This window comes from Sturnira hondurensis, unplaced genomic scaffold (genome assembly GCF_014824575.4).
Source record: "Sturnira hondurensis isolate 20B ecotype Veracruz unplaced genomic scaffold, ASM1482457v3 Scaffold0002597, whole genome shotgun sequence".
Lineage (NCBI taxonomy): Eukaryota > Metazoa > Chordata > Mammalia > Chiroptera > Phyllostomidae > Sturnira > Sturnira hondurensis.
The window spans coordinates 6,461,368-6,486,478 of NW_028075228.1; the positions used below are offsets into that span (position 1 = coordinate 6,461,368).

At 45.4% G+C, this 25,111-nt stretch overlaps 1 protein-coding gene across 1 annotated transcript in view; it reads right to left on the reverse strand.

The window, feature by feature from the left end:
- The window catches only part of CDH13 (cadherin 13), a 1,051,180-nt gene extending 1,026,289 nt beyond the window's left edge, over positions 1 to 24,891 (reverse strand). The window contains exon 1 of the mRNA XM_037040313.1: positions 24,599 to 24,891. Coding sequence (XP_036896208.1) covers positions 24,599 to 24,643 — 45 coding nt within the window. The 5' untranslated portion in view covers positions 24,644 to 24,891. The remainder of the gene's footprint in view (positions 1 to 24,598) is intronic.
- Between the last annotated feature and the right edge of the window lie 220 nt (positions 24,892 to 25,111).

Below are 25,111 nucleotides of genomic sequence, written 5' to 3' on the forward strand. Positions count from 1 at the left end.
CTTATTTCTTTATTTTTCATTGAAATTATACTAGGCACTATGCAAAGTATGCAAATGCCTCAGTATACAGCTCAGTATTTTCCACAAGGTGCCATGCAAACAGCACTGTGCTCAGTAAATAAAGCACTATCAAATTCTCAGAAGCCACCCACCCCCCCTGCCCCCCTTCTTTGCAGCCACCTTGGAAAACTGTCTGAGGACATCTGTCAAAGCCAAAGTGAATACTTCCGAAGTGGCTGTACACCCAGGCCTTCTCATTCTATCTTGACAGTGCTGACTGTCTTGTCTGTGTAGACTTCTGAATTGTAAGATCCTGGAGAACAATTTGGTCACCTCCTTATCACTAGCTCCCATCACAGAACTGACACATAGAGAAGACTCTGTGAATGTTGAATGAATGAGCAATTGAATGAATGAATCAGGAGGGTAAAGAACATGCACTCTCAGTTTGAATTTCTTATGATTGGCTCCTTCTTAAATACACTTTCCCCATTTGGAACCCATAGCATGGCATGATTCTGGGGTTCCCATTGGAACTCTCAAAAACCAGATGTCCTGTAGAGATTCTGAAAGGGAAAAAAAAGGACTTTAAAGATCATTGGTTTAAATCAGAATAATAGAACTGTAGGTAAATCAGTCCAGTTAAATTGGTTTGAAACCAACATCAGCAGCAAAAGCAGCTTCCGGCATCTTCCTAGGTTGGTTCATTTCCCAAGATGTGTGATTTTTAAATGAGTAGTAGGATCAAAGTTCAACTTTACCCCCTGGAGCATAAGCTAAGTATGTGCTGTAATCAAATCACAGAGCAAACCTCAAAAGCCCACGGTGTAGCGACGGCAAACACCTGCCTATTTTCAAATCAGACGAACGGCTTTCTGATGCCATCAATCAGGAAAGCAGCTGCATAAAGAGCAGCTGCTCCTTATTTAACCAAGTTCTTCTCATCTTGTCACGAATGAGAAACACAGGCACAGCCCCGGCCCAGGTGAGAAATAGAACCTGCTGGAAACTGCCAGGAAGCCTATTATTCTCCTGTAACCTTTCAGAGCCCAGAGGTGTCACTGGTGACAGCCCAGAATGACAAACCAATGATACTTTTTCCAAAGCACAAGACTCCAGGGAAATGGAGATTCAAATTTACAATTTCATTCCTTCTTCCCAGAACTTGAGCTTTGCTTGGGACAGTGCTCTCCTTCGAAACATGCTGTGACATTACCATGTTCGGAGACCTTTGCTTTGATGACTGTGACTGGCGGGGGAAGGCAGCAACAAATAGTTTGGTCCAGCAAGTTGTTACTTTCAAATTGGAACTTGTAGCCTTCAAGGAAAATGAAAGGGCTCAAATTTCTTCTGATTGGACAGAGCTGGCCCCTCCTAAATTCTTGAGCATGTCTGATCTTCCCTCCAGATCAGAACCACATTTCTAGCAGCCTGTTTAATTGTCAGTGTCAATTACCTGTCCTAACTCCTAAGGTCCAAGACCAGAATCACCCTCTCCTCGTCCCTGCTAGAAAATCACATGGTGTTGTTTCTCCTATTGAAATGGGGAGGTACTGGTAGAATAGAAAATCTACAGGATAGAACGGGAGGCTATAAGTCCCAGCTCTACCCTCTTCCTGTGTGGCTTTGTTCCAATGGTTTTCCCCCTCTCATCCTCAGTCCCCTCGTCTGTAAAGTAGAAAAGCAGCACCCTCCTGATTGAGAATTGAGACAATACGCAAACTCTTTTCTCCAGGCCTTCAGTACAGAGGGGTTTAATGAATACGCACCACCTATTCTCTTCCAATAAAATCATAACAATGTAGAGTCAAGAGACTGAGATTTAAATCCTGGTTCTGCCAATTATTCACCAAAGAAGACAAAGCACCTGAGGCTGTTTCTTTAACTGCAAAATGATATCCGTAGCCTCCTGGGGGTGGAGTGAAGATCGAGAGAGATGCTGTACGTGAGCACGCCTCACAAACTGTGAACTCCTCAGCTGTAAAATGCAGTGAGTTATAGTAGCTTCAACATTTGAAGTTTTGAATTAGATACTGTGTATGTAAGTACTTAGCTGAGTGCCTGACACATAGTGCTCCAAAAAATCTTTGTTTTAAACTTATTTATTTAAAGAATTAGTATTGGAGCACAAATGACAATGGTTGTTCCTTGTCTTATCACCAAAGCACATCAAAGTTCTATCCTTGGAGAGACTATGTCGAGCTGACACTCTCTCCCCGGGGCCCCCCTACCAGCAGGAAAATGCTTCTAGTGGGGAAACTCCCCTCTCCCCACCAAAACTGTGGCTTTATCCAGCTATGCCAGATACGGCTCACTAACGCTGAAAGAGGAAGCCCATTCTAGACTGGCAAAGCACACCCTGCAATTTATCTGGTATATATATATATATATATATATATATATATATATTACTTTCTGACTTAAACTCTTGCTGCCCTGACCCAGCGGGCCTCCAAGCAGCCTATACTAGTTCTCTAGTAGACGATGCACCTCAGCTGCCTGGTGTGCAGGCTGATTTTTATACTACGCAAAATTGATCCCAGGCATGCAGTTTTTCTGGGGGCTCTGCCTAGAAGAGGAAACTTCCTTGGCAGGTAACGTGATTCCAAAGGGAAGGAGTGAGGAGAGAGCAGGCTGAGCTCCAATGAAGCCTGCCAGCAGCCAGCGCTAGATCGGCAAGGGGATTTGGGAGGAGAGCCCACTGGAGAAAGGCCTTAAATTGAACCTCTTCATCCTGACAGGGGAACATTTTGGGGCTTGGTGCATCCTTAGTCAAAATATCCAGGGTAGGGGTTGTGCTCAGAAAGGCTAAGTGGCTGGGTTAATAAGGCTTTCAGGATCCCTCATGCTGAGTCTGCAGTGTGCAGACTTCTCCAAGCATCAATTATAGCAGCATAAAACTTTCTGGAATCGAGAAAGGGCGTTGAGTTCAGGGTACTTGCTGGGGTCTGATGTATCTTCATTTGTCTCCCTGGAATCTTCAAGTGCTTTATTACTTTGCTCCTTTAGCCACTCTCTGGTGCCTCCAAAATTCCTTCTAACTTTGCTTTAATAGGAAGCCTCTGTTTATTAATTCTGGTTAAAAAAAAAAACAACGGAAACAAAAAAATGTGCAACCCACTGTACCTCATTTAGTGCAAATTACAGAAGGTCAGTTTCCAACTAACAAAGCTGACAATGTCTTGCACAAAATTTATTTTCTCCTGAAGAATGGGGGAACTGACCTGGAAGAGCTGACCGCTTGCTCTCCCAGGCAGTGCAATGTTGGAACTTCAGGTGTACTTTCCTGGGGGACATTCTCCAAGTGAGTAAGTCTCGTTATTGATCTATAGCTTGTGTCTTTTTTCCTAGGAAATGGCATTTATTGTGACAGTGAAGGCAGCAGGATCCTTGTCTGACTTGGCTTTACCATGTGCCACTCAATGTGTCAGGCATGTTACATCTTTCAGTTCATCCTCCTGTGAATCCACTGAGATGGGGCCCATTACCATCCTCCCCACTATACAGATGAGGGGACTTAGGCAAACAGTGTTATAGGATTCACTCAATCTCACATAGTGGTGGAGTTGAGACTCAAGTCCAGGTAGTCTGGCATCCTTGTTCTTATCCAGTAATTTTTTTTGTTTGTTTTCCTTTTTCCATTTCTCCTTTCCATTACCCACTTTCCTTTTGTTCTCTTATATCACCTCTCCTTCCTATTATTAAATATATATATTTAAACATGGATTGTTTTAATCTCCCACATGTTCTGACCTACCATTTCATAAATTCCCCCAACAATGTCCTGGCCCCTCATTCTCCCATGCAGCTTAAACCTACTTCCCATTACCTGAATGGAATGGCCTTCTCAAAAAGAACCAGTGACCATTCCTTTGTGCAGAATCTAGTGCTTTCCCCAGATCTCTTCTTTCTTTGACTTCTAAGGTATCTGCAACTTCCTTCTTCAAATTCTCTATTTTCTACTTTGACATTATAGTATTCTACACTTCTTTCCCCTTATATGACTACCAATCCATCCATCCATCATCTATCCATCCTTCACCCATCTATCATCCATCCATCATTCACCCATCTACCCACCCGTCTAACATCCATCCATCCATCATTCACCCATCATCCATCCAACAACCATCCATCATCCATTCATCCACTCAGTTCACGGAACAATTATCTGAGCTCAGATTTTTCTGTGACCTTGGACAAGTTGTTTTACTTCTCTGGTTTTCCATTACCTCACTTGTAAAACAGGACTATTAAAAATAGTTTATAAGATTGTTGTTAGGTTTAAATTAGAGAGCAGGTGTAAAGAAACCTGGCTCAAAGAGTTGTTCAATATACATTTGCTGTCTCGTTTCTAATTTTCTACCACTCAGCCTTAAACCTTGGGGTCATTTATAGTATTTTTCTTTCTCCCCCTTCATTCCGTTCAGTGCCAAGCCTCTAAACGTGGCCCTTTCCTTTCCACACTCCCTATGACCCTTGTTCAGTTGCAAGCTGGACTTCTCACCTTGGGTCTCTGCCAATCCAATCTATGTTCCACACTATTCCAAGATTCATTTTTCTGAAATATTATTTTCCATCATATTATTTTCTCTTCAAAACATCCACTGGATCCCCACCACCTATTTTTAGATGTATTTTTCTTCTTTCACTTTTTCAAGTTTATTATAGTTTTCTTTGTAAATGTAATACATGCACATCCATAAATGTGGGGGCGACTTTGCCCACAAAGTCCCCCCATCCTCCATGGATGAAAGTGAAACTACCAAGACATGATCTGCTTCATGAGGAAAGGTGGCCAATCTCTCTGAGGAGAAGGGCCCAGAGCCCATTCCTCAAGGGGCTTTTATTGGGTTCATTTGCACAAGAATATAGGTGAGGATTAAACAATAGATAGCATTCAAAGAACTATGAGGGCTTATTCTCAGTCAGGGTTAGATAGCTAACAAACCATAAAACTCTGAGGAACAAACTTCTTGCTTGGACCTTTATCATTTAAATGTGAGCATTCTAAACAAAGCAGGTTTCGCAGGATTTTACATATTCTTTCTTAGGCTTGATCACTGGAGGAACCTGCCCTTTCCAGCACAGGTTTTTAGGCTTAAGTAGATTAGAACCAGGAAGCACTTCTCCCAGATGGAAATGGGGACTGGAGCTATGTCAGAATAGCTGCAGGCGAGGGTCCATCACTCCCTCTTTGTCGCAGCCCCCCAAGTCCCTCCATGATGGCCTCCCAAGTGATCGTGTCTGGCTTAGGTTACCCCTCTCTGAAGGATCATACCCGTCACGGACTATCACGACCATGCATTGGGGGCAGGGAATGAAGCAGAAGCAGCGCTTACTGCCAGAGACAAGCTTTGTCTCCTATGTGGCTCTCCTTTCTGAGGTCGCTCACTCAGTCTTAGCCATAGGAGGCAGTTACAACTCCTGAAATTGGGCAGAGTGGTTCCTAACAAATAAAGATTTATAAACCAGCCCTGGCTGGTGTAGCTCAGTGGATTGAGTGCAGGCCTGCGAACCAGACGATCGTGGTTCAATTCCCAGTCAGGGCACATGCCTGGGTTGCAGGCCAGTCCCCAGCAGGGGACCCACGAGAGGCAACCATACATTGATACTTCTCTCCTTCTCTCCTTCCTTTCCTCTCTAAAGATAAATAAATAAAATCTTTATTAAAAAAAGATTTATAAACCAGAGTAAAAATATCACTTACAAACCCATTATGTAACCAAAACAGCAGTTAAAATTTTGATAAGTTTCCTTTCAGACTCCACCCTCTTCCCCATATATAGAAGCCTGGGTGGGGGTGGGGGTGGGGGGCTTAGTGGGAATCCTACTCTACAATGCAATCTCCTGTTCGGTATTAATTCCTCATTTATGTGATTTTCCCATGTCATTATTGTCTTCTTCACCATCCCCTTCAATGTCTGCGTGATATTCCATCATTGAGTTCCTTAACCAGTTTCCATTTTCAGAAATTTATCTTATTTGTTGAGCACTTAGGAGAGCCAGGCAGGGGAAAACGCTCAATAGATGCTGACTACTGTTATTATTTCCAATTCGGGCTACACATATGATGCAGAGAAGTGTTTCCATATATCTTTTTCTGTATTTGGCTGTTTCTTTAATTTCTCAGAGGTAGATCACTAGCCCAAAGGGCATTGCTGTTCTTATGACTTGACACTGACTCTAGCAGATGCCAAGAGCTTCCCAGCCCCCACAAAAGCATGCCCCTCTGGGCTTTCCATTAAAGGGCTGGCCCAAGTCCCCACTGCAGAAATCCACACCTCTTGCTAAGAGCTTGATCTGGGACCAAAGTCCATACCCAGCAGTCCAATAGTGCTCAAAATCAATGCCACCTTGGGCAGCCCCAAAACAATGCCCCCTCGGATTTGTGGTATAAAGTCCAAAGCTCCCATCCCCCTCGGGTAGGATGACTCTGAAGTGGGGAGGATGACTCTGAAGTCTCCTATCCCTGCTCCCAATGGATCCCAGAGGAATTAAGTTCCAGGCACCCACTGAAGCAACTGGCTGAATAACAGACCATTCATGTGGTTGCCCTGTCTTCCTTGCTTCACTTCCCCAGCCTCCCTACAGTTTCCCTTGGGTCACCTCCCAGATCAACTAATTGCACTCAAGGCTTCTCTTAGGATCTTTCTTTGGGAAAACTCAGACAAATTCTGTGACACTTATCAACAAATGCCTAAAACCATTGTCTACTAAATCCTGTCTATTCACCTCCTCCTCCAGAACCAAGTTCCATTCTCCAAGGACTTAAACCATCAAGGACATCAAGGACTAAGACTGTACAGGGTTCTGTTGAATCTCCGTTCCAGTTGTATCAGGTGGTTATCATCGCCCTCATTGCATAGGTCTGGTAACTGAGGACACAGTCAGCAACTTGCCCAGGCCTACACGGCCTTGCAGTGACTGAGCTGGTGTTCAAATTCAATTCCAGCTTCTCCTAAGACCTGGCTCTTAACCACCACAGTGTACTGCCAGGCACTGCCATGTAGCAATAGGACGATCATTTGGGTAAAATAACACTGATACTATTAATAGCTGCCGTCACTGTAGCACTCATCCAATTTCACGTTGCATTCACATTCATTATCACCCAGAAAAGCCTCCTTGTTGCCCCTGAACATGCTATCACTGTTTCTGCCTCAAATTTGGACTAATGTTTTCCTCCAGCCTGTGACATCTTCCCCTCTTTCTCTGTCTAGCTAAATTCTCTTTCTTCCCCTAGTCTCGATCCCACCCTGTTTTCTCCTTATTCTGCCCACTTCTGCTATTGCCATTCTCAGTCTTCCCCTTCTGTAGATGGGGATGATGGTGAAACCCACCTAGCAGTATTGAGTGAACGCAGCTAGCATAGTGCATGCTCTATCAAAGGCAGGTAACAAATGGCATCTATGTATATTATCACCTTGACTTACTATAACCTCTCCACCTACCACCCTCTAGAACTCAGCCTACTTCCTTCCATTTCTTTGCTCCACACTGTATAGGCTATTTCTAGTAAGGCAGCATTAGTAAATTATAAGTCACATGTTTGAGGCATCAGAAAAAAACTATCCAAACCTTGTAAAAAAGGCCAAAATGACTGGTCAAAGTCCTTCAAATATCATTCAGGGACAAAGGCCACCAGAAGATGTCTAGGAGCATGTTCTCAGTTCATGCCATTGTTCGCTCTTGATTGAAGACCCCAGATTTAGGGAAATGACCAATTACTTGTCTATTTTTGCTCAGTATAAGATGAAAATAATTTCTATCTAGTGGAAAAGATAGTCCCAAAGGCTTAGGCACGTTGCATATTAACTAGCATTTTTCTAATTCAGCAGTCTCAAACCAACATTTCTTTTTGCTCATAAATACCTCATTTTCTTAAATGGCCTTTTAAGTTGTGATAGCATTTTACTGGTGTCCTCATAAATTAATGAACTGATATTTTTACCTGTGAGTCGTGGTTTTAACTTTTGAAAAATTATACATGTAGCACGTATAATAGCTTGCTACTTGTTAACTTTTCACAGACCCGACTTTGGATTCTGGCTTCCTATTAATAACAGGATAAAGTGGAGATAAAGAAAAATAAAGGTCTGTGTATACTGGGTGGATATGAAGCTCTACATTTGGACCAGATTTTTCTCAACATTGCACTATGGACATTTGGGTCAGGATAATTCTTTGAAGTGAGTACTATAGGATGTTGGGCAGCACTTCTGTTCTCTATCCACTAGAGGCCAGTAGTCCCTCCTCTCTGGGTGATGACAACAAAATTCGTCTCCAGACATCACCACATGTTCCCTGAGAAGCATAATCACCCTCAGTTGAGAACCACTGGTTTAGACTGCACTTCATGAGTAAGAATCACAGGCAGATACTAAAAGGATCAGCAAAGATTCCCAAAGATTCACGAAGATTCACACAAAGAATTATTCTGGATGGGCTCCCAAACCCAATGGCTATAGACGCAGCAATGTGGACCCAGAAGTGTCATTGTCCTTTTATCATTCTTCCCTTGTGTCTGTAATCTCCATGAGATCATGAGATCAGCAGCTGCAGAATCTGCATCTGTCTGGTTCATCTTAGAATTCTTAATGGCAACACTAGAACCTAGAATTTAGTGGGTACCAATAGTCCTCAGCAGGGGATGTGTGCGGTGTGGGTGTCTTTAATGTAAGATGACATTTAAGCTGGAGTTTTAAGTCACTTCTGAGCATTATTCATCTTTCCCTGGGTATCTCCCATTTATATGTGAGACATACATGTTAATAAATGATTGCTTTTTCTCTTGATAATCTGTTTTTTTTTTCTTACAGAGCCCCAGCTGAAAACCTAAGATGGGTAGAGGCAAAGTTTTTACCTCCCCTACACGGCTTTTCTGAATGCTTCCTCTGTCGTTATCCCAGGTCTTCTGTTCTGCTGTGCAGACAACAGCTTTCATTTAAGGCATCCTGCGAATATAGTTTGGTGCTTCACAGAAGTAAATGCCATGACATGGAACAGAATCTTTGGTCCCACTCCTATATCACTGTGGTCTTCCTTCTGTGATCTTTGCTGCCAAGCAAGTTCCTGGCCCAGGTTTGTCCTCTCTGTACCCAGAACAACATTAGGTTGGTCTCTCCACCCAACAGCAAACCTGAGGGAGCATCAGCAGCCCCTGGGGAGTGGGTATGTGAAGACCAGAATGCTGGTTCCACCCCCAGAAGCTCTGACTCAATAGGATTCCAATTCAGCTGGAGAATTTGTATTTCTAACAAGCTCACAGAGGATGCTGACACTACTGGCCTTGGTGGCCAAGGCCCAGGTTCTGAGACCATACACCTTGTTTACTCATACATGTCCCAGGAATGGCATACTATATGGAAGAGTTTCCTTACCCCTGGGAGTTTGGGAAGAACATTAGAAACACAGCCTTGGGAAGCCCCTCTTTGAAACTTAAATGCACACTGAAGCCTCAAAGACATTCAGTTATAAAAACAAAACAAAACACAATCTAGTTTACTTCTCTTGGAAAGTCCAGAGTTTCTCCAAATATTAATTCATGTAACCTATTTTTTCTGGAGCCCTTATCAATTCCCATAGAACCAGTACTTCTTCATAACATACTTTGCAAAACACTATATTGGCAAAATCGTGGGAGGGCTGATTCAGACACTCATGTGGCTCTTCCCTGTTGTCACCTGGAAAGGCTTTAAGAATCATGGGGAGCCCCACAGACCCCCTGTCACCTGGAGTGAGTGGCCTGGGAGACAAGCTCCTGCCCCAGCCCAAACTGCAGCAGCTCCTCCAGACCAGAGACCCAGGATGCTATTCACAGTTCCTTGGCTTTGTCTTTATAAATCCTGGCCTTCCGGGACCACAAACAGGCATCTTGGACCTGGTCAGGGAGTAAGCCCTGTTTCCCTTTCCTGTTGCATTATGCATGGCTAATGGCTTTGTCCCTCTGTATTTTAAACATAAAAGAAATAAAATTATCAAAGTAAGAGTGAAGACACAGAGAAATAAATTCCATGTTTAAGGGGCTTGTGAATCAAAGGAGGTTTAGGCAGGGGTAGTACTGATGGAGCAGTGTGTTCTGTTTTGCAGGGGCAGGTGGCTTGATTTGGAGAGCGCTGAGTGCTAAGGATAAGGAGCAAGAAAGAGCTCCTTCCCCCGCATTAGACATTAAATTACCTTCTCATTGCCAAGCTATGAAATTCTTCAACTGAACCAGCCAAGGGGTGCCAAACATTTGTAATAATTTGGGTAAATCCTTTCAGCAGTCTGGTATCAATCTGAGTACAGTAATAATTAGCATGTCAGTTCAGTTCTCTCCTTCTCCCTCCTTCTCAGTCCCTCTCCCCCTTGGGCCTTTCCTCTTCTCCCAGTCTCCCTCTCTTCCCATTCCACCCTCTCACCTTTCTCTCCCCCTCTCTCCCTCTTCTTGAGCATTTATTCTCTTCTTTTAAAAGTCAGCCACACTAACACACCTCCTTTTCATATAGCGTCTGGGTCTTCCTGCCAGGACCCAAAATCAGAGACACCTGGGTCACATGGGGATGACCAGTGAGACAAAGACAGATCTTAGTCTACTTTGTCAATTAGCAAAACAAAAGTGAGAAGCCCTTGCTTTATTTCTGAAGTGACCCAAGTGACCTACAGCTCTGGACCTCTAGGGTTGCTTTTAATTAACGAACAGGTGTGAAAACTGGTATGCTTCAGAACTGCCTGGGTCACTTGCCAGACCCAAGTTTCTCAGTATCTTTCTGCCTCAGTTTCTGATCTCTGAAATGAGGTGAATGATAGGCCTTTTTGAGGGACGGTCCAGTTTCTGCACATAAAGAAGCAGAGTGCTACTAGGACACGGTAAGCGCCCGAAAGAAGGTTGCATGTGCTCAGAGATGTCACACATGGAAACACTGAGGTTAGACTGCCCGTTGTTTGCTTATTGCGATGTACTTCACACACTACGAAACTCACACTGCTAAAATAAACTATTCTGTGGTTTCTAGTGTATTCACAGTTGTACAGCCATCAGCACTATCTAGTTTCAGAACATCCCATCACCCACCTAAGAAATCCCACACCCATTAGCAGTCACTCCCAACTCTGCAGCCCTACACAGCTACTCACCTACCTTCCTGTCCCCATGGATTTGCCTATTCTAGACAGTTCTTTCTACTTCATGGAATCATACAACATGCGCCCTTTGAGTCTGAGACTGCCTAAGTTTTCATCTCAGTCCCAGAGTTCAAAAGCTGGGTGATCTTCATCGAGTTCTCCCAGAATGCCCCCATCTGTGAAATGGAAGTATTGCCACAAAATCGTAGTAGATATACACCATAAAGTCATTAGGAGGACTAAATGTACCAGTTAACACATCTGAAGTGCTCACACAGGGCCCAACTCACTGTAAGTACTACTTGGGTGTCAACCTCCACTACTCATACTGCTGTTATTACTAGGATGATGTTCCTCTGTCCCAAAGCAAGTGACCGGTGGTGGGAATCCAAAGATAAACAGAGCACAGAGAACACAGCTCTTGCCCTCCTCAGTGAACAACCTGGTGGGAATTACATGGTTAGGAAATCAGCTTAAATGGATACAGTAAAGCCTTATTGTAGTCACACTTAACTAACGGAAATCCAGCTCTCCCACCAAAAAGAGAAGGGAAAAGAACAATCAAACCCTGCAATTAAATGCTGTAGAATTATATTATGTGTATGTTCTCTAATATGCACTGTACATTACTCATTACTGCATGCATTTTACACGGGTACATATTGATTACAGTACAGGGTTGCATACAGAAAACCGCACAGGCAGAAAACTTATGGGCGATTTAAGAGATTTCAAGGTTCATGTTGACTCTGTTTGCCTTAAACCTCGACTTAATGATCTAATCCCTGCATAAAATGTGACTCTGTTGTGTGTCAACGATAGTAACAATTCAGTATGATCCAGATGAATGAAAACCAGCCAAGACGCGGTCAGTCCGTTGAGTTGGGCATTTGGCTGCGGTAGGTTCCAGGGGCCAACACCAATTAGCCAGGCATCACTTCTGCCCTCCACAAACTCACCATCTCACTTTGAAAACAAGCCATATGAGCACAGTCATAAGAGGTTAGTGAGTGGTGGACATGGGCGCAGGAAGCAGACGGAGATAATCTCTGACCCCATCAGCTGACAGGACAGACGGATACAAGAAGGGCTGTGCTCTTCTTTCCCATCCTGTCCATCCCTTTGCCTGCTTTGTCCTCCTCTGCAGCACTTGCCACCACCTGACAGACAGCATGTATCCACCCGCTCGTTTTTTATCATTTCTCCTCCAACCAGTGTCATTCACCAGAGGGGGGACTTCGGGTGCACTGCTCACTTCTGTAGTCGCAGTGCTGAGAAGCGTGTTGAGGGCTTAGTGAATAATCTGTAAGATTTGTCAGTGAATCAATGAATGAGGGTAATTATTTAGGCAGCCTCCACTTTTCTCCTACACTCTGTCGCCCAAACACCCATAGTTTGTTCCTCCCACCTCAATTCACTTATTCCTTATAATTGCTTAAAAGTAGTGAGCAGAAATACATCCAAGTCAAAGATGAGGCCCTAAGGTAGCACGACAGGGCTTTGGCATACTGGTACCATCTAGTGGGAAAGAGAGTATCTGCAGGTGGGTGCAGGGCAAAACCGGGAGGGTGTGAGAGAGCAACAGCCTTAAGTCCCCTTCATCATCAGTTCTACCGGGGAAGTTTGCAGACAGAATCTCCTATGTACTCAGGCCCTACCCAGAGCCTGTTCTGCCAGTCCAATCACTTCTCTCGTCTCTACATTTTCCTTCTCTGGACTTTTCCAAAACCACAGTTGCTCTCCCAGAGCCACAAAGGCTCAGCAGGGAAGTACAGAGGAATTAATGGTGCCAGGGGTTACCCTTTACAAATAGATATACACCCCAGCCTTCTAGCTTGCAAGGAGACCATTCTGAAGTAAGTTTTACACAGTTCTTCCATGGGGCCCCTGCAGCAAAAAGCCCCAGTTACCTGTGACAGTAACCAGCTCAGTGACACAGTCTTTAGTGACTTCCTTTTTTCTCATTTCCACTCCTCACTTCTGTGTCCTGGAATTATCTCCCATATTAGCTCCCTGCATCAAAGCCTACATCCCCACCACTCATACCTTTATACCAATATACCTGGGAGTGGCAAGAAAACCTTAAGAATTGTAGTCCAGATAATTACTACAAAAGCTAAATTACTAGACATTTTAGAGCTGATCTAAGAATTACGTTCCATCGCTATCTGCATCTTTACCTGGATCAACTTTAACGTGAAATAAGCCCATGGTGTGTGGTCCTAAAGAAGCACCACGATTCTTAAGGTGACAAGAGGACAAAGAAAATGTTTGGCCTTTCTCCCCGGCCCCTCCCTTATCCCAGTATGACCAGCTGGTGAGGGGACCGGTGGTTTCAACCAGGGGTGGGAAAACGACAGTTCAAGCACCAAAATCAGCTCTGCCTGTTTTTGTAAATGGAGTTTTATTGGAACACAGCACTGCCCATTTGTTTACATAATGTCTGTGGCTGCATTCATGTTACACAGACAGAGCCCTGAGTAGTTGCAAGAGAGACCATATCTTTATCACTCTTCACAGAAAAAAGATTACATACCTGTGTTTAAATCATTGGTTGCTCTATTCTTTGACTCCCAAAAGCAAAACTTCAAGAACTCCAGCAACACAAAATAGAGAATGGACAAAGTTTTGCCAGTGATACCAGTAAGGACAAAAATGCCCTCTATTTATTGACCAAGTTCATTTTATAGGTAGTAGGACATTTCGTCATTGCATCAAGACAAGGGACTTTCCATCCTAATAGTGGATGGCAGGTGAACTCAGAACAGCCTTTTATCCCATTTTAATTTTTTCATAGCATTATCACTATCCAAAATTATTGGATAGTGATAGTAAATAATCATTATCGCTATCCAATAGTGATAGTGAATTATTGGATGGTAAAAATCCAAAATTTATTTATTTTTGTTGTTTACTGTCTTTCCCCCTCCTTAGGCTGTAGACTCCATGAGGAGAGGCAGCCTTGTCTTTCTTAATCACTGCTGCTTACTACCTATTAAACATCATGCTCTAGATATAGTCACTGATCAGTAAATATGTGTGAAATGACTGCCTTAACCAAATATGGAATGCGTAGATTGGTGTGCACAGAGAAAAGCAGAAATGCAAGGCACTGTGGAGTGGTGAGGACTGGGGCAAAGGGTGTGACCATCCACCAGCACAGGCCTCTGTGAGCGCTCTCTGCTCTCTCACCAGTACATAGGCCTAGTGCCAGGTACACAACAGACACTCAGTAACTGTTCACTAAATCAATGGCTACCCTGTCTAAAGGCACTTCAATTGAATTAAAAGGAAAAAAAGAAAGCTTTTCTGGTAAAACAGAATGAAACTTCAGAATAGATTCAGTACAATTGTAAGTCACTATAGACCTGTGTGTCTTGCTATAGCTACAGGCTATATATTTCTCATTTTTCTACAGATGGGGGAAAATGTTATTGTAGACAGCAGTACTCAGGAAACATTGGCTTAGACCATGTGTTCTTTGGCACCCCTGGGGAGGAATACCATCTAGCCATTGAGCTCAGCAGCCAACAAGAAACTGGAAGACTGGCATAGAATTCACCTGTATGCCTAGAAGTTTCAGAGGTGACACACCAGAGCTGGGTCCTGGCAACTGCATTCTTCCTGGAATGGCCATTCTTACTGAAGGAGGCAGGTAACATGGGGGGTTCGTATGTCCTAGGCAAAAGCAAGGACCCGGAGACAAAGAACACAAATGGTCGTGGGCTAACCCAGTTCTGAAGTTTGCAACTGGTAACTCAGACAAGGGGGCCAGGAATTCAGAAGAGGGGTCGCTGCAGGAGGCCCTTTTGACCACAAGAGAGCCAGAGAACAAAATAGTTAAAAGAGAGAATTCTTACATTATTTGCAGGAATAAGGGAGGAAGTTTTTAAACACTTATGAAATGTTCAGGAAAATGCGTGTGCACAGGAATCAGAAATGCATGAGTTCAAACACTGGTCCCAGTTCTGTGTGGCCTTAGGCAAATGACAAACCACTCTGAACTTTTCTTCATATATAAAATGGAGATAAGAATAGTTGCCCCTGAGGATTGCAGTAAGGACTTAAGATAGTGTACACAAATGGTATATTGCAGTAAATTGTACAGTATAGTAAATTTTCCAGTTATTTTGATATATTTCAAATAATAATAATTATAAGTGCTCATGACGCTAGCATGCACACCCACATACATACTGCCCTGATTACGCTCCTGAGAAACAGATGCTGGGAAGACACATCTAGAAGGTAAGATCCTGTCAGATCAAATGATTTTATGAGGCATGAAATCCCCAGGGGAAGAACCTTGGTGGAGCTATCAATATGGGAATTGTCAAATCCTTCTCGAGGGACTGGACTTTACTTTTTTAAACCTCTGTGAATCTTTAAATACACAAGCATTTTCCCCTTGAGTCAGATGCTCAAGGCCAAGGCCTCATGGTACCTTCAAGCCACAAACTCCCTTGGAGCTCAGTGCACTAAAGTTAGTACAACCAACACTGCACCTACCAGTTACCAACTGTGAGATAAAGTCTTGAGCATGCACTTTTCTAATTCTCACCAAAACCCTCTGGGCAAGCATAGCTATTCCGTCTTTTTGTTTAGACACCGGAGGAAACAGAAGAGAAGGGAAATAAAGTAACTTATCTGTGGTCACACAGTATGCAAATGGCTGGGTCAGGATTTAAGCTCACTTCTCAAAGGCTCAGAAGTATAAGATGCTCTCTCCTCTGGATCCATGCAAACTGTCAGCCCCAATCCACCTCTATCACTTGCCCCAGAGGATCAGGACTATGTTGTATTCATCTCTGGATCCCCAAGTTGCCAGCAATCTTGCCACTTGGCGAATATTAAAACATTATGAAAAGGAAAGGACAAAGATGGAAGGAATAGAGGGAGAGAGGAAGGATGGAAGGAAAGGAGGAGGGCACAGCAACCCTTCCCTCCACACTATTTTATCCCCCAGTGCTTCTCACTGTAACAGTTACGACGTTTGTCTTTTCTCAGCTATTTGTTTTCTCATTTCTTATTGGATGCCCTCAGTAGACTGTAAGCCCCATGAGAGAAGCTTCATTTCCATCTTATTACCTATGAATTTCCGAAACACTTCAGTGAATACTTAGCAAATGGACAAGTGCTCATTCCTCACCTTCTCAGGACAATGCTAACTGTGTTGCTGGGTTTTTAAACATTTAGTAGCCCACCACTGACTGGCACCCAGCGGAAGTTGCTGCTATGACACCCAGAAACGTAAGAGTCACCAAAGCTATATCTAATATGCTGAAACAAAGGTTTGTTAGCATTCGCAAAGCGATTGCTGGAGGCAGTAGATCATTATTTGCTTCATGTAAGAAATGTTTCCAGTGCTGCTGATTGAATGTTCAAGAAACAATTAAAGGCCTTGGCAATGTTTCACTCAAATATCTTTTGCATGAAAAGCCTCAGAGATTGGTTAATTATAGAGTTGTACATAGTCTCTCTCTAGTCAAGGGCATTTCCAGGCCCCCACAGTGCCCATCCCGGATGCAAGCATGGATTGAAGCTGTGGGCATTAGTGTAACTAGGGCCCTGGATACCTCTCCTGAGGAGTATTACTGCAGCTCAGCTAACACCCACCATGGAAACAGCCCTCGGGCCCTGTTTACGAAGTCAAACACCTGGGTTCCTTGTTTGGGCAAGTGGCTCTAGCTTCCTGCCAACTGAAAGAATCAGAACTCAAGCTTGCATGCTTAACCCCTCCCTGACCCTCCCTCTGCCATCTTTAAACCCAGCTACCATGCCCTGTCAAGTTCTTCCCTAACTGTCTCCCAGATGCTCTGAGCAGGGTGTGTCTACTTTGTTTATCTGCACTGTCGATTTCCATGATCTCAGGTCTGCACTGTTCTCTCTTCCACTCATACTCAGTTCCCATCTATTTGCCACACTGCAGCCAGGGTGACCTATTCAAAATGGAAATCTGACCGTGTCACACTCTACCCTCCCCTTAATACTTTCGATGGCTGCCCATTGCTCTAGGACAAAAAAAAAACAACATCTTTGCAGGGCTGACAAGGCCCCAGTGGCTCTGGCACCTCCTAGGTGCTCCTCACATCACTCTCCTTGGGCTGTACCTGTTTCCTCCTGCCCAGAGACCTACACCAGTCTGTGCCTCTGCTCTTCCCCACTCACACCCTCTAGTGTTGCTTTGTCTGTGCAAGCCTCACTACTTTCCCAGACTGCAACTTGTGCATCAGGCTATCGGGGAAGCACCCCAGATCCTTCATCTGGATTTTATGCCTTGCATACACACACACACACACACACACACACATTCATTCACTCATTCATTCACTCACTCACATTTACTGAGAGCCAGCTACATGGCAGGTATTGATAAAGGTGCTGGGGATACAGAAATGAACCCCTCAGACAGCAACATGTGCTATAGTGGCGCTTACATTCTAGTGAGGGAAAAGCATAAGGCACAAAGAAGCAAAATATAGAGAATATCATGACCTCACGCAACTGTGTTTCCTTCCCTCATAGCAGTTGTTTTTGGTTTGAATTATTCATTGATTGATTTTTATCTCCCCTGCCAGAAAGTTGGTTGGGTCTGAGCCCCAGTAGACTGAGTCAGTCTTAAGAGCAAATGTATCCCAAAAATATAGTAGGCCTTCTGTGGATACCATAGAAACTTACGGAATCCATTTGGTCCCAGGTGAATGAATCTCCCTGAAGTCGAGTTGCTTGAGTGCTCGGGGCTTGGGAGGGACGATCCCTAAGGGCCAGACCCTGGGCTCCTCCCTGCCCTTTGAGAAGCCTCCCTGCCGCTTCTTTCTGTAATTCTGAGTCAGAGCAGAAGCCACCAAACTTTTTCTCCAAAAGGCCAAATATTAAATATTTTAGGCATCGTAGGCCATATGGTGTCCACACTGTTGTTATAGCACAAGCACAGCCATAGACAATTATATAAATGAATGGGCATACTTATATTCCAATAAAACTATTTGTGAAAACAAGCTGCAGGCAGGAATTGGCCCACAGGCCATAGTTTGCAACCCTTGAGTTGATGATCCCGGAGGCCCAGACACTTATGGCAGCTGAAGGCGGGGCCCGTGTGGCCTGAATCAGCTATGGGTTCCGCTGGCAGAACCCACCAACTTTCCACAGACCATGCATCCGTCAATTAGCAGGGAGATTGTCACAGAAGCTCAAACTTCAGGGATCTGCAGGTACCATCTCCTGCAGCACATGGAAAAGCAGTTCTCTGCCACTCCCAGAGGAAAGAGACTCGGCCTGCAGGCCTCATAAGGCAGGGATGGAGGCTGCCACATTCTTTGCAGAGTGCCCAGGTTCCTCCAGAGGCTGAGCTCATTTCCTGGCCCTGCCCAGGCATGTGGCAGGGCCGCTCTCAGCTGAGCAGCTGCTGCCCTCCACCCTAGCCCAGCCTGCGCTCCGCTGGCAGACACAGGGGCTTTGTGCAGGATGGGGGACACTCAGTGGGGCCTTTGAAAGGAGACATGACATGTCAAAACCTGCCTATTGCTAATGCTAATTTTCAGGAATTTGACTTCTGTTGGTAACTGACAGAGAAAAAACAATTACTTTGTGTTTTTGTATATGTATGTAGTTATACTTACCCTGATCTTTAGGGTCTGTGGCTATGGAAGCCAGAGTTATCTGAGGCTTACCTGCTAGAATGGGATGAGTGGACAAATTTGTCTAGTATTTACAGAGCCAGAGAGCATTAATTATAGCATTAACACTATGTGTGGGCTGCGGTGGGTGTTAACTGTTAAAAACAGTCACAAAAACATCACACAAACTCCAGCTGGTGCTGGGGTAAATGTCCTGTGTGTAAAAGTACTCTAGGCAACAAAATTATGGAGCTAACATTACCCTGAAGTTACAAATGCTTGACTATTAGCTCAGTGCTTCCAGAGTACCCTGCAGGCCTAAATACAATATGCTTTTGTGATGTTCTGATTACACTCGTGCTAGGGACAAGCAACACAGATGGAATGACAACACCCAGTGTGTCCCTGGGCTCCAAGGGAAGTGACGCTCTCTGTATAAACTGCACACCGTGCTCTAGGACCTACACACTATCCAGTGGTCCCAGAGACCTTGGCTGCCAATGCACAACAATGTGTTGGGTGTGTCAGCATGCTGGTATTCCAACACTCAGACTGACTCAAATCTGCAGTGTGTCACTCCTCCAGGTGTAACTGTTCTACATGGAACAATGGTCTGGGTGTTATTGTGCTCTGGGTACCCCGAATCAACCAATGGCGTGTGGCAATAACATTCTCAGACAGAAGGTGCATGTTCATCGAAAGGGCACATCAATGGATTTCAATTAGAGCAATCAAAAAGAGACTTTTTAAATAGCCTGTTACTGAAAAATTGACTGCCTAAATTTGATCAAGCCTCAAAGTTTGGGAAAGCAGAAATTCCTGATACAAAGTAGCTATTGGGGCAAGTGGGTAAAATTAGGGAGGACAGTGGGCTGGGTGAGTAGTCGGGAACTGTGACAAACTCCAGAGGCATGTCCTCCCTAAGGGGACAGTAGTGACTCAGCTCCAGTAAAGTGTGGTCATGTGGAAACAAAACTCGAGTGTCGCCTAACCTTCAACAGTTTAAGAAATACAAGAAGCCTAGATTTTTTTTTAATGTACAAAATTTCTCACTTTACAAAACATTTGGGCCAGAGAAAATACAGCCATGAGCTACATCTGGCCTGTGTCTGCTACTTTGTAACCTTTGCCTAGAGGTCAGAGTTGCAGAATTGGGATGGATGGGCTTCAGCCCCATCAAACAGGTATCTTGAGGTTCAATTTGCTACACCAATGGGTGACCATTCACCTTTGTGAAACCTGGCTCAGTCTGTATTTCAAGTTTGAAATGTCGTTTCTTTCTTCTTTAGCCTGTCCTTTCTCTGTAGAGAAAGAAATTTCTTTCCACCCTAACCTTCAGATAAAGCCTCTAATTAGTGCATGGTGAATGCGCAGGGGATCCTACAGTCCAGCTAGCCATCATTTGTACACTTTGCTCAGGGAAGGGGATCCAGGGCTGCACCCCTCAGGTGGCTGCAGAGGAGACAGGCTGTGGAGAATTATATTGGCAGCATCCTTCAGGAGGGTCAGATTCTCCCAGGCGCGTGGGCACCTTGCAGACAGCTACGTGGAAACAGTGCCCAAACCACTGGTCACTTGATTTGATTCTGTGCAGCTGATTATTGTCATTGGATGATAGATTGATATTTCCCTCTTCTTTTCAATTGTGTTGAAGGGCGAACAGATCTGGCCCATGACTCACTCTGCTGGGTAGTTACCAAGTGGGGAAGATTACCTCCCTTCCCAGGCAGAACTGTGCCTGCCTTTTGGCAGCCAGAACAGCAAACTGGGCCCAGCTGAAGTCAAATGGCAGGAAATTTCAAAACTTCCTCACATTTCATAGTATATATTGTCTACAAAGTTCTTTGAAATGATCCTTGCTCTAATAGTCAGAGGGGATACATAGGTGAAGAATAAAGTAGAACAGAAGTAACTACACTAGAGGGAAAAGGAGAAAGAAAAGAAGGAAAGATAGTGCAAAATGACAGGACTTCTCTTTAGAGGAGCTTGTAGCAAATAGTTGGGAATAAGGACAACAGTTTGGTTTTAATGGAGCTGTTGTACTGGAGTTCTTTAAAATATGAGCTGTAGATTCAGAATTTTGTAATGCTGTGGATGGAGCCCTCTTCTGGAGAAATTTTTCAACAGATATTACAACAAAGTCAAAATACACAGAGAGAAACAGAAATAGGAAATACGATTGGCTATTTAGACGAAATGTCATTCATGTGTGAATTGAATCCATAGCTTTTCCTCTTTGTTACCTCCCATTAAAGAGAAATTAACTCTACTCCCCAAGCAACTATCTTTTTAGAAGGGGGAAAAGAAAAATGGATCCTCAAGAACCCAGCTGTACTTTTACCTAAACAGTGAACTTCAGACTGAGTGAGACTCCATGTGTACATCTAAATGCTTGTACTTTTAGATAAGGCTGTTATTAGGTGCGTTGTTTTTTGGGCAGTTTCACCACAACACATAGAGAATAATTCTACAAGGAAATAGATTGGATCTAGTGGAAAACCCAAGGGCTAAAGATAGAAAAGGAGAGGAGGGAGGAAGAGCAGGAGAGATTAGCTGACTGTTGAGGCTTTTAATATAGACGGTGGCATTACCTGCATTTTCCAGATCCCGTATTCACCCTTACAGTTTAGCAAATGTCTTTGGGGACTCGCTAAAAAAAAGGTTCAAACAAATGAACTCTTCCACTGTCATTCCTTTCACCACTTAGTCTCTGCTTTTGCCACCTTATGGGCTGTTACATGTTGAACCCTTCTTGGAGCAGGGCACTCTCTGCAACTCTCAGTCTTTTATCCTCATCAAAATGGTTCTGCAAACAAACACCACCCTTAAAATGCAACAAATGAGGTTGAAGGGGCACTAGAAGATACTGAGTCTCACTTAAATTTTGAAAACCAAGATTCTACTCCAAGAAAGTGCTCCCCTCATTCAAAGCAACACCTCAGAACTCGGGAACATTTTGAGTCACTCCCAAGTGAATGCTGTCCAAACCTGAACCACTCCCTAAAGTCCTAATTATTGGGGGATTACTCACTCATTGTTAGAACTTTTGGCTAGCTGTGATACCCAAATAGGTGGGGGGAGGGAGAATCATATTTACAGTGGAATTTCTAGCTCATGCCTCTCTTCTTTCACATTTATTAGTCATCATAGCCAAATTCCAGAGGCCACTTGTGGGACAGTCTTTCCCAAAACGCCCCTGGGGATGAGGGGTGACTGTTTCTCAAGTTTGCCAGTTTCCAGCCATTGTTGCTTAGATTTCCTCTCCCCCATTCCAAAAATACCCCAAACGGCAACCTAGCCAATAAACTTACAGAGACTGATGCCTTCCAAAGCTGGACCCAGCCCAGCACAACCGGGGTGGAAAAACACACACATATTTGCCTGAACACCGCCAGGGCTGAGGGACTAATTTCTTACATTGCTTTCCCCGTTCTTCTGCTTCCTCTCTGCCTCAGGAAAGTTTTGTTTTTGCTTCTTGACTCCAAGACCCCAAGACCTTCCCCGCTTTTCACACTTTGGCCCACAGAGCTCTGCACTTGAGCCTCTTGTTGGTTAACTTGATTGTGCCAAAAATGATTTCTCCACAAGGTGCTACTGCTACCAGGATACCAATCACTGTCCTAACGTGGGCACTTGCTCTGGGTGTGCATAACAATCTAAAAGAGACACACTCCTCTCAGGGCAGGCACTTTAACTCAGAGCAAAACCGCCACTCGCCCATTTTAAAGAAACTGAGTGAACTGAGAGCCTCCATAACCTACTGTGCCAGCTGGGCCTTGGGTGAGAGGAGACACACCAGTTGCTTTGCAAAAGGCATCACGTGAGAAGCCCCTAGTGCATGTGGATTACTGACGGTTGTCATGTGGTCTCTTACTCTAAGGGAGGCAGAACTTTGGGCATGCCCTAGAATCCAAACTGAGGTCAAAACGTGCCCACAGAGCAAAGTACTGTAAAGTCCTAGGAAAGGCACTGCTCGGTGCTCCCCAGACACCGACAGCTCCCAGTGAGCCATGCCTCATGGTAAATGCATTACCTAGGACATCCTGTTGGATGCGATCCAATCTGCCTAGAAATCCTAGGAAGGTGATAAGATTATTTTTCAGTGTAGAATCTGGAAGCTTAGAGAGGTTAACCCACTTGCCCAGGTGGTACCACCAACATATGGCAGAGCAGATCTGCCCAAATGAGAGGCATGCTCCCTGCTAAACTGGGATGCATACATACACACACAACCTGAGGAATAATTAGTCCAGAAAGACCGGAAAACTGATTCACAGACAGGCATAGGATTTGTGGCAGAACTGAAGGCTACAGGGACCCCCCCGAGAGAATCTGCCAGCAAAGCCCTGGCAGAAGAGGAGGATAACTGAATAGTGGCTGTGGGTACAAGGAAGAAGGACACAATGAGTGGGGAGAGGGGACGCCACGGAACCTTGATCTGCCTCCAGGCACTATCACCCCCACCAAACCCACACACACACACTTTGAGTGTTCTCCATGGCCACGGCATTCCTGGGACACTGGCCCATTTCCAAAGTCTAACTCCAACATGAATCCGGCAGTAGCCTCCCCTTAGAAGGCTGCTCTGTACCCTCACATGCTAACCAGCCACTGCCAGGGACCCTAGCTGCTCACTCCCCCCTCACCCACAAACCCACACAAGTCCCTCTTCCCCTGGCACCCTGGAGTCCTGGGCAGGAGCCCAACACCCATTCTTAGCACCCCAAGGCACTCCCTGTCTCCTTTCCTCCTCTCTGCCTGGCCCTGCCTGGATCTTACCCACCCACTTGTAGGCTCCCTGCTCATCCCAAATGCCATAGGCTGCCAGCTAGGTCGTGGTGCTCTCAGAAACCGCGGGTCCCTGAGCAGTGCTGGGCGTGCCCCTCAGCCTCCAGCCCCTCTGGTCTGGCCTCCTCTGAGTACTGCTTTTAACACACAAACTTCGGACATCCCCTAGATACATAGGTGGTTGCTGAGGGACCGCGTCTCCATCGCTCCCCTTTCCAGAATCTCAGGGCCCGTCACTCCCGCAGCAGCGCTCCGAGGGTTAACAGGCAGCTGCGGCCCGGTGGGCAAGGCTTGAACTTTTCTCTGTTCTCTGAGCCACCCAGGAAAGCAGCAGAGGCGGCACCTGGGGTTTAGGGCCGAAGCTCCAGCTAGCTGGACAAAGCGGGTGCAGGGGGGTTGGGGCCTGAGCCCTGACAGGAGACGCACTACGGTCCTCCCCAGCCTCAGGCTGGGGAGAGAAAGGACCCCTATGCCGGCGAAACTGGCTCCCGCGCCTTTGAGCTGAGCGACAGCAGCAGCCGGGCTGCAGAAGACTGTTAGCCCAAGGCACCTTCCAGCGCGCTGCAGGACTGGGTGAGGGGACCCTAGCGCCCCAGGAAGTAGGCAATACCAGGCCGTCCTCTCCAGCCTCTGAGCAGCCCACGATCCGGACACAAGCAGCGCTTCCCCTCTCTGCACTGGGCTGGGTAAAATCACGACTCCTTGGACTCGTCTCGGAGTCTTTCTCCAATGCGTGAGCCTCCGAGAGAAGGCAAATCAAAGTTACCCCACTTGATGCAGGCAAGAATGTCGCCCCTGCTTGCAAAATAAAGGACTCGGGAGCTTTCTCCTTCTTTCCCCAAGACACACACACACACACACACACACACACACACACACACACACACACACGGAGGCAAGCTGAGTGGGTAAGCAGACACTCTAGGATCTCCCAGGCTGGAAATGACCTCCCTCCCTAGCCCAGGGCTGGCTTTGCCACCGCTCCAGGAGTCCCTAAGAGCCCCGAAAGCCCTCTCACTTTGCCCGCGCCAGGCGATCAGAATGCAGAACCGGGGTGCCGGGCGCTCCCGGCAGCCCCTCTTCCCTACCTGGGACAGGAGAAAGCACAGGACGAGCGGAGTTCTCGGCTGCATTTTGCCCGACTAGAAGCGCCCGGCGGCGGCGTTTTCATTCATGCACGCGGCTGCACTGAGCATATTTTCCGTGGGAGCCAGGCTTTGAGGAGAGGCTCTGCCTCGCCAGCCAGCCAACTTCCCAAATAGATCAGCGGCAGCATCACGAAAGCATTGGGTAGAGGCTGATGACCAGGACCAATGGCTTTACAAGACGGATTCCTTCATAAAGCTCCCTCGTTTTGCATGGCAGATACCAGGCTTGCACCTCGCACAAAGCGAGCCCCTCAAAGGAGGCAACCCATTTGCTTTTTTGGACTGTTGGGGCCCATCTCACAAATCACACTGGGCAACGCCAGCCGATTCCACTCACACAGAGAATGAAATTGCACCGGGGACTGGCGGTCACTTCCAGCCCAGTGCAAAAAGATTCTCTTTATTAAAATGTTAATAAGACCCACTTTATTTCCAATAAATCAAATAAAATGA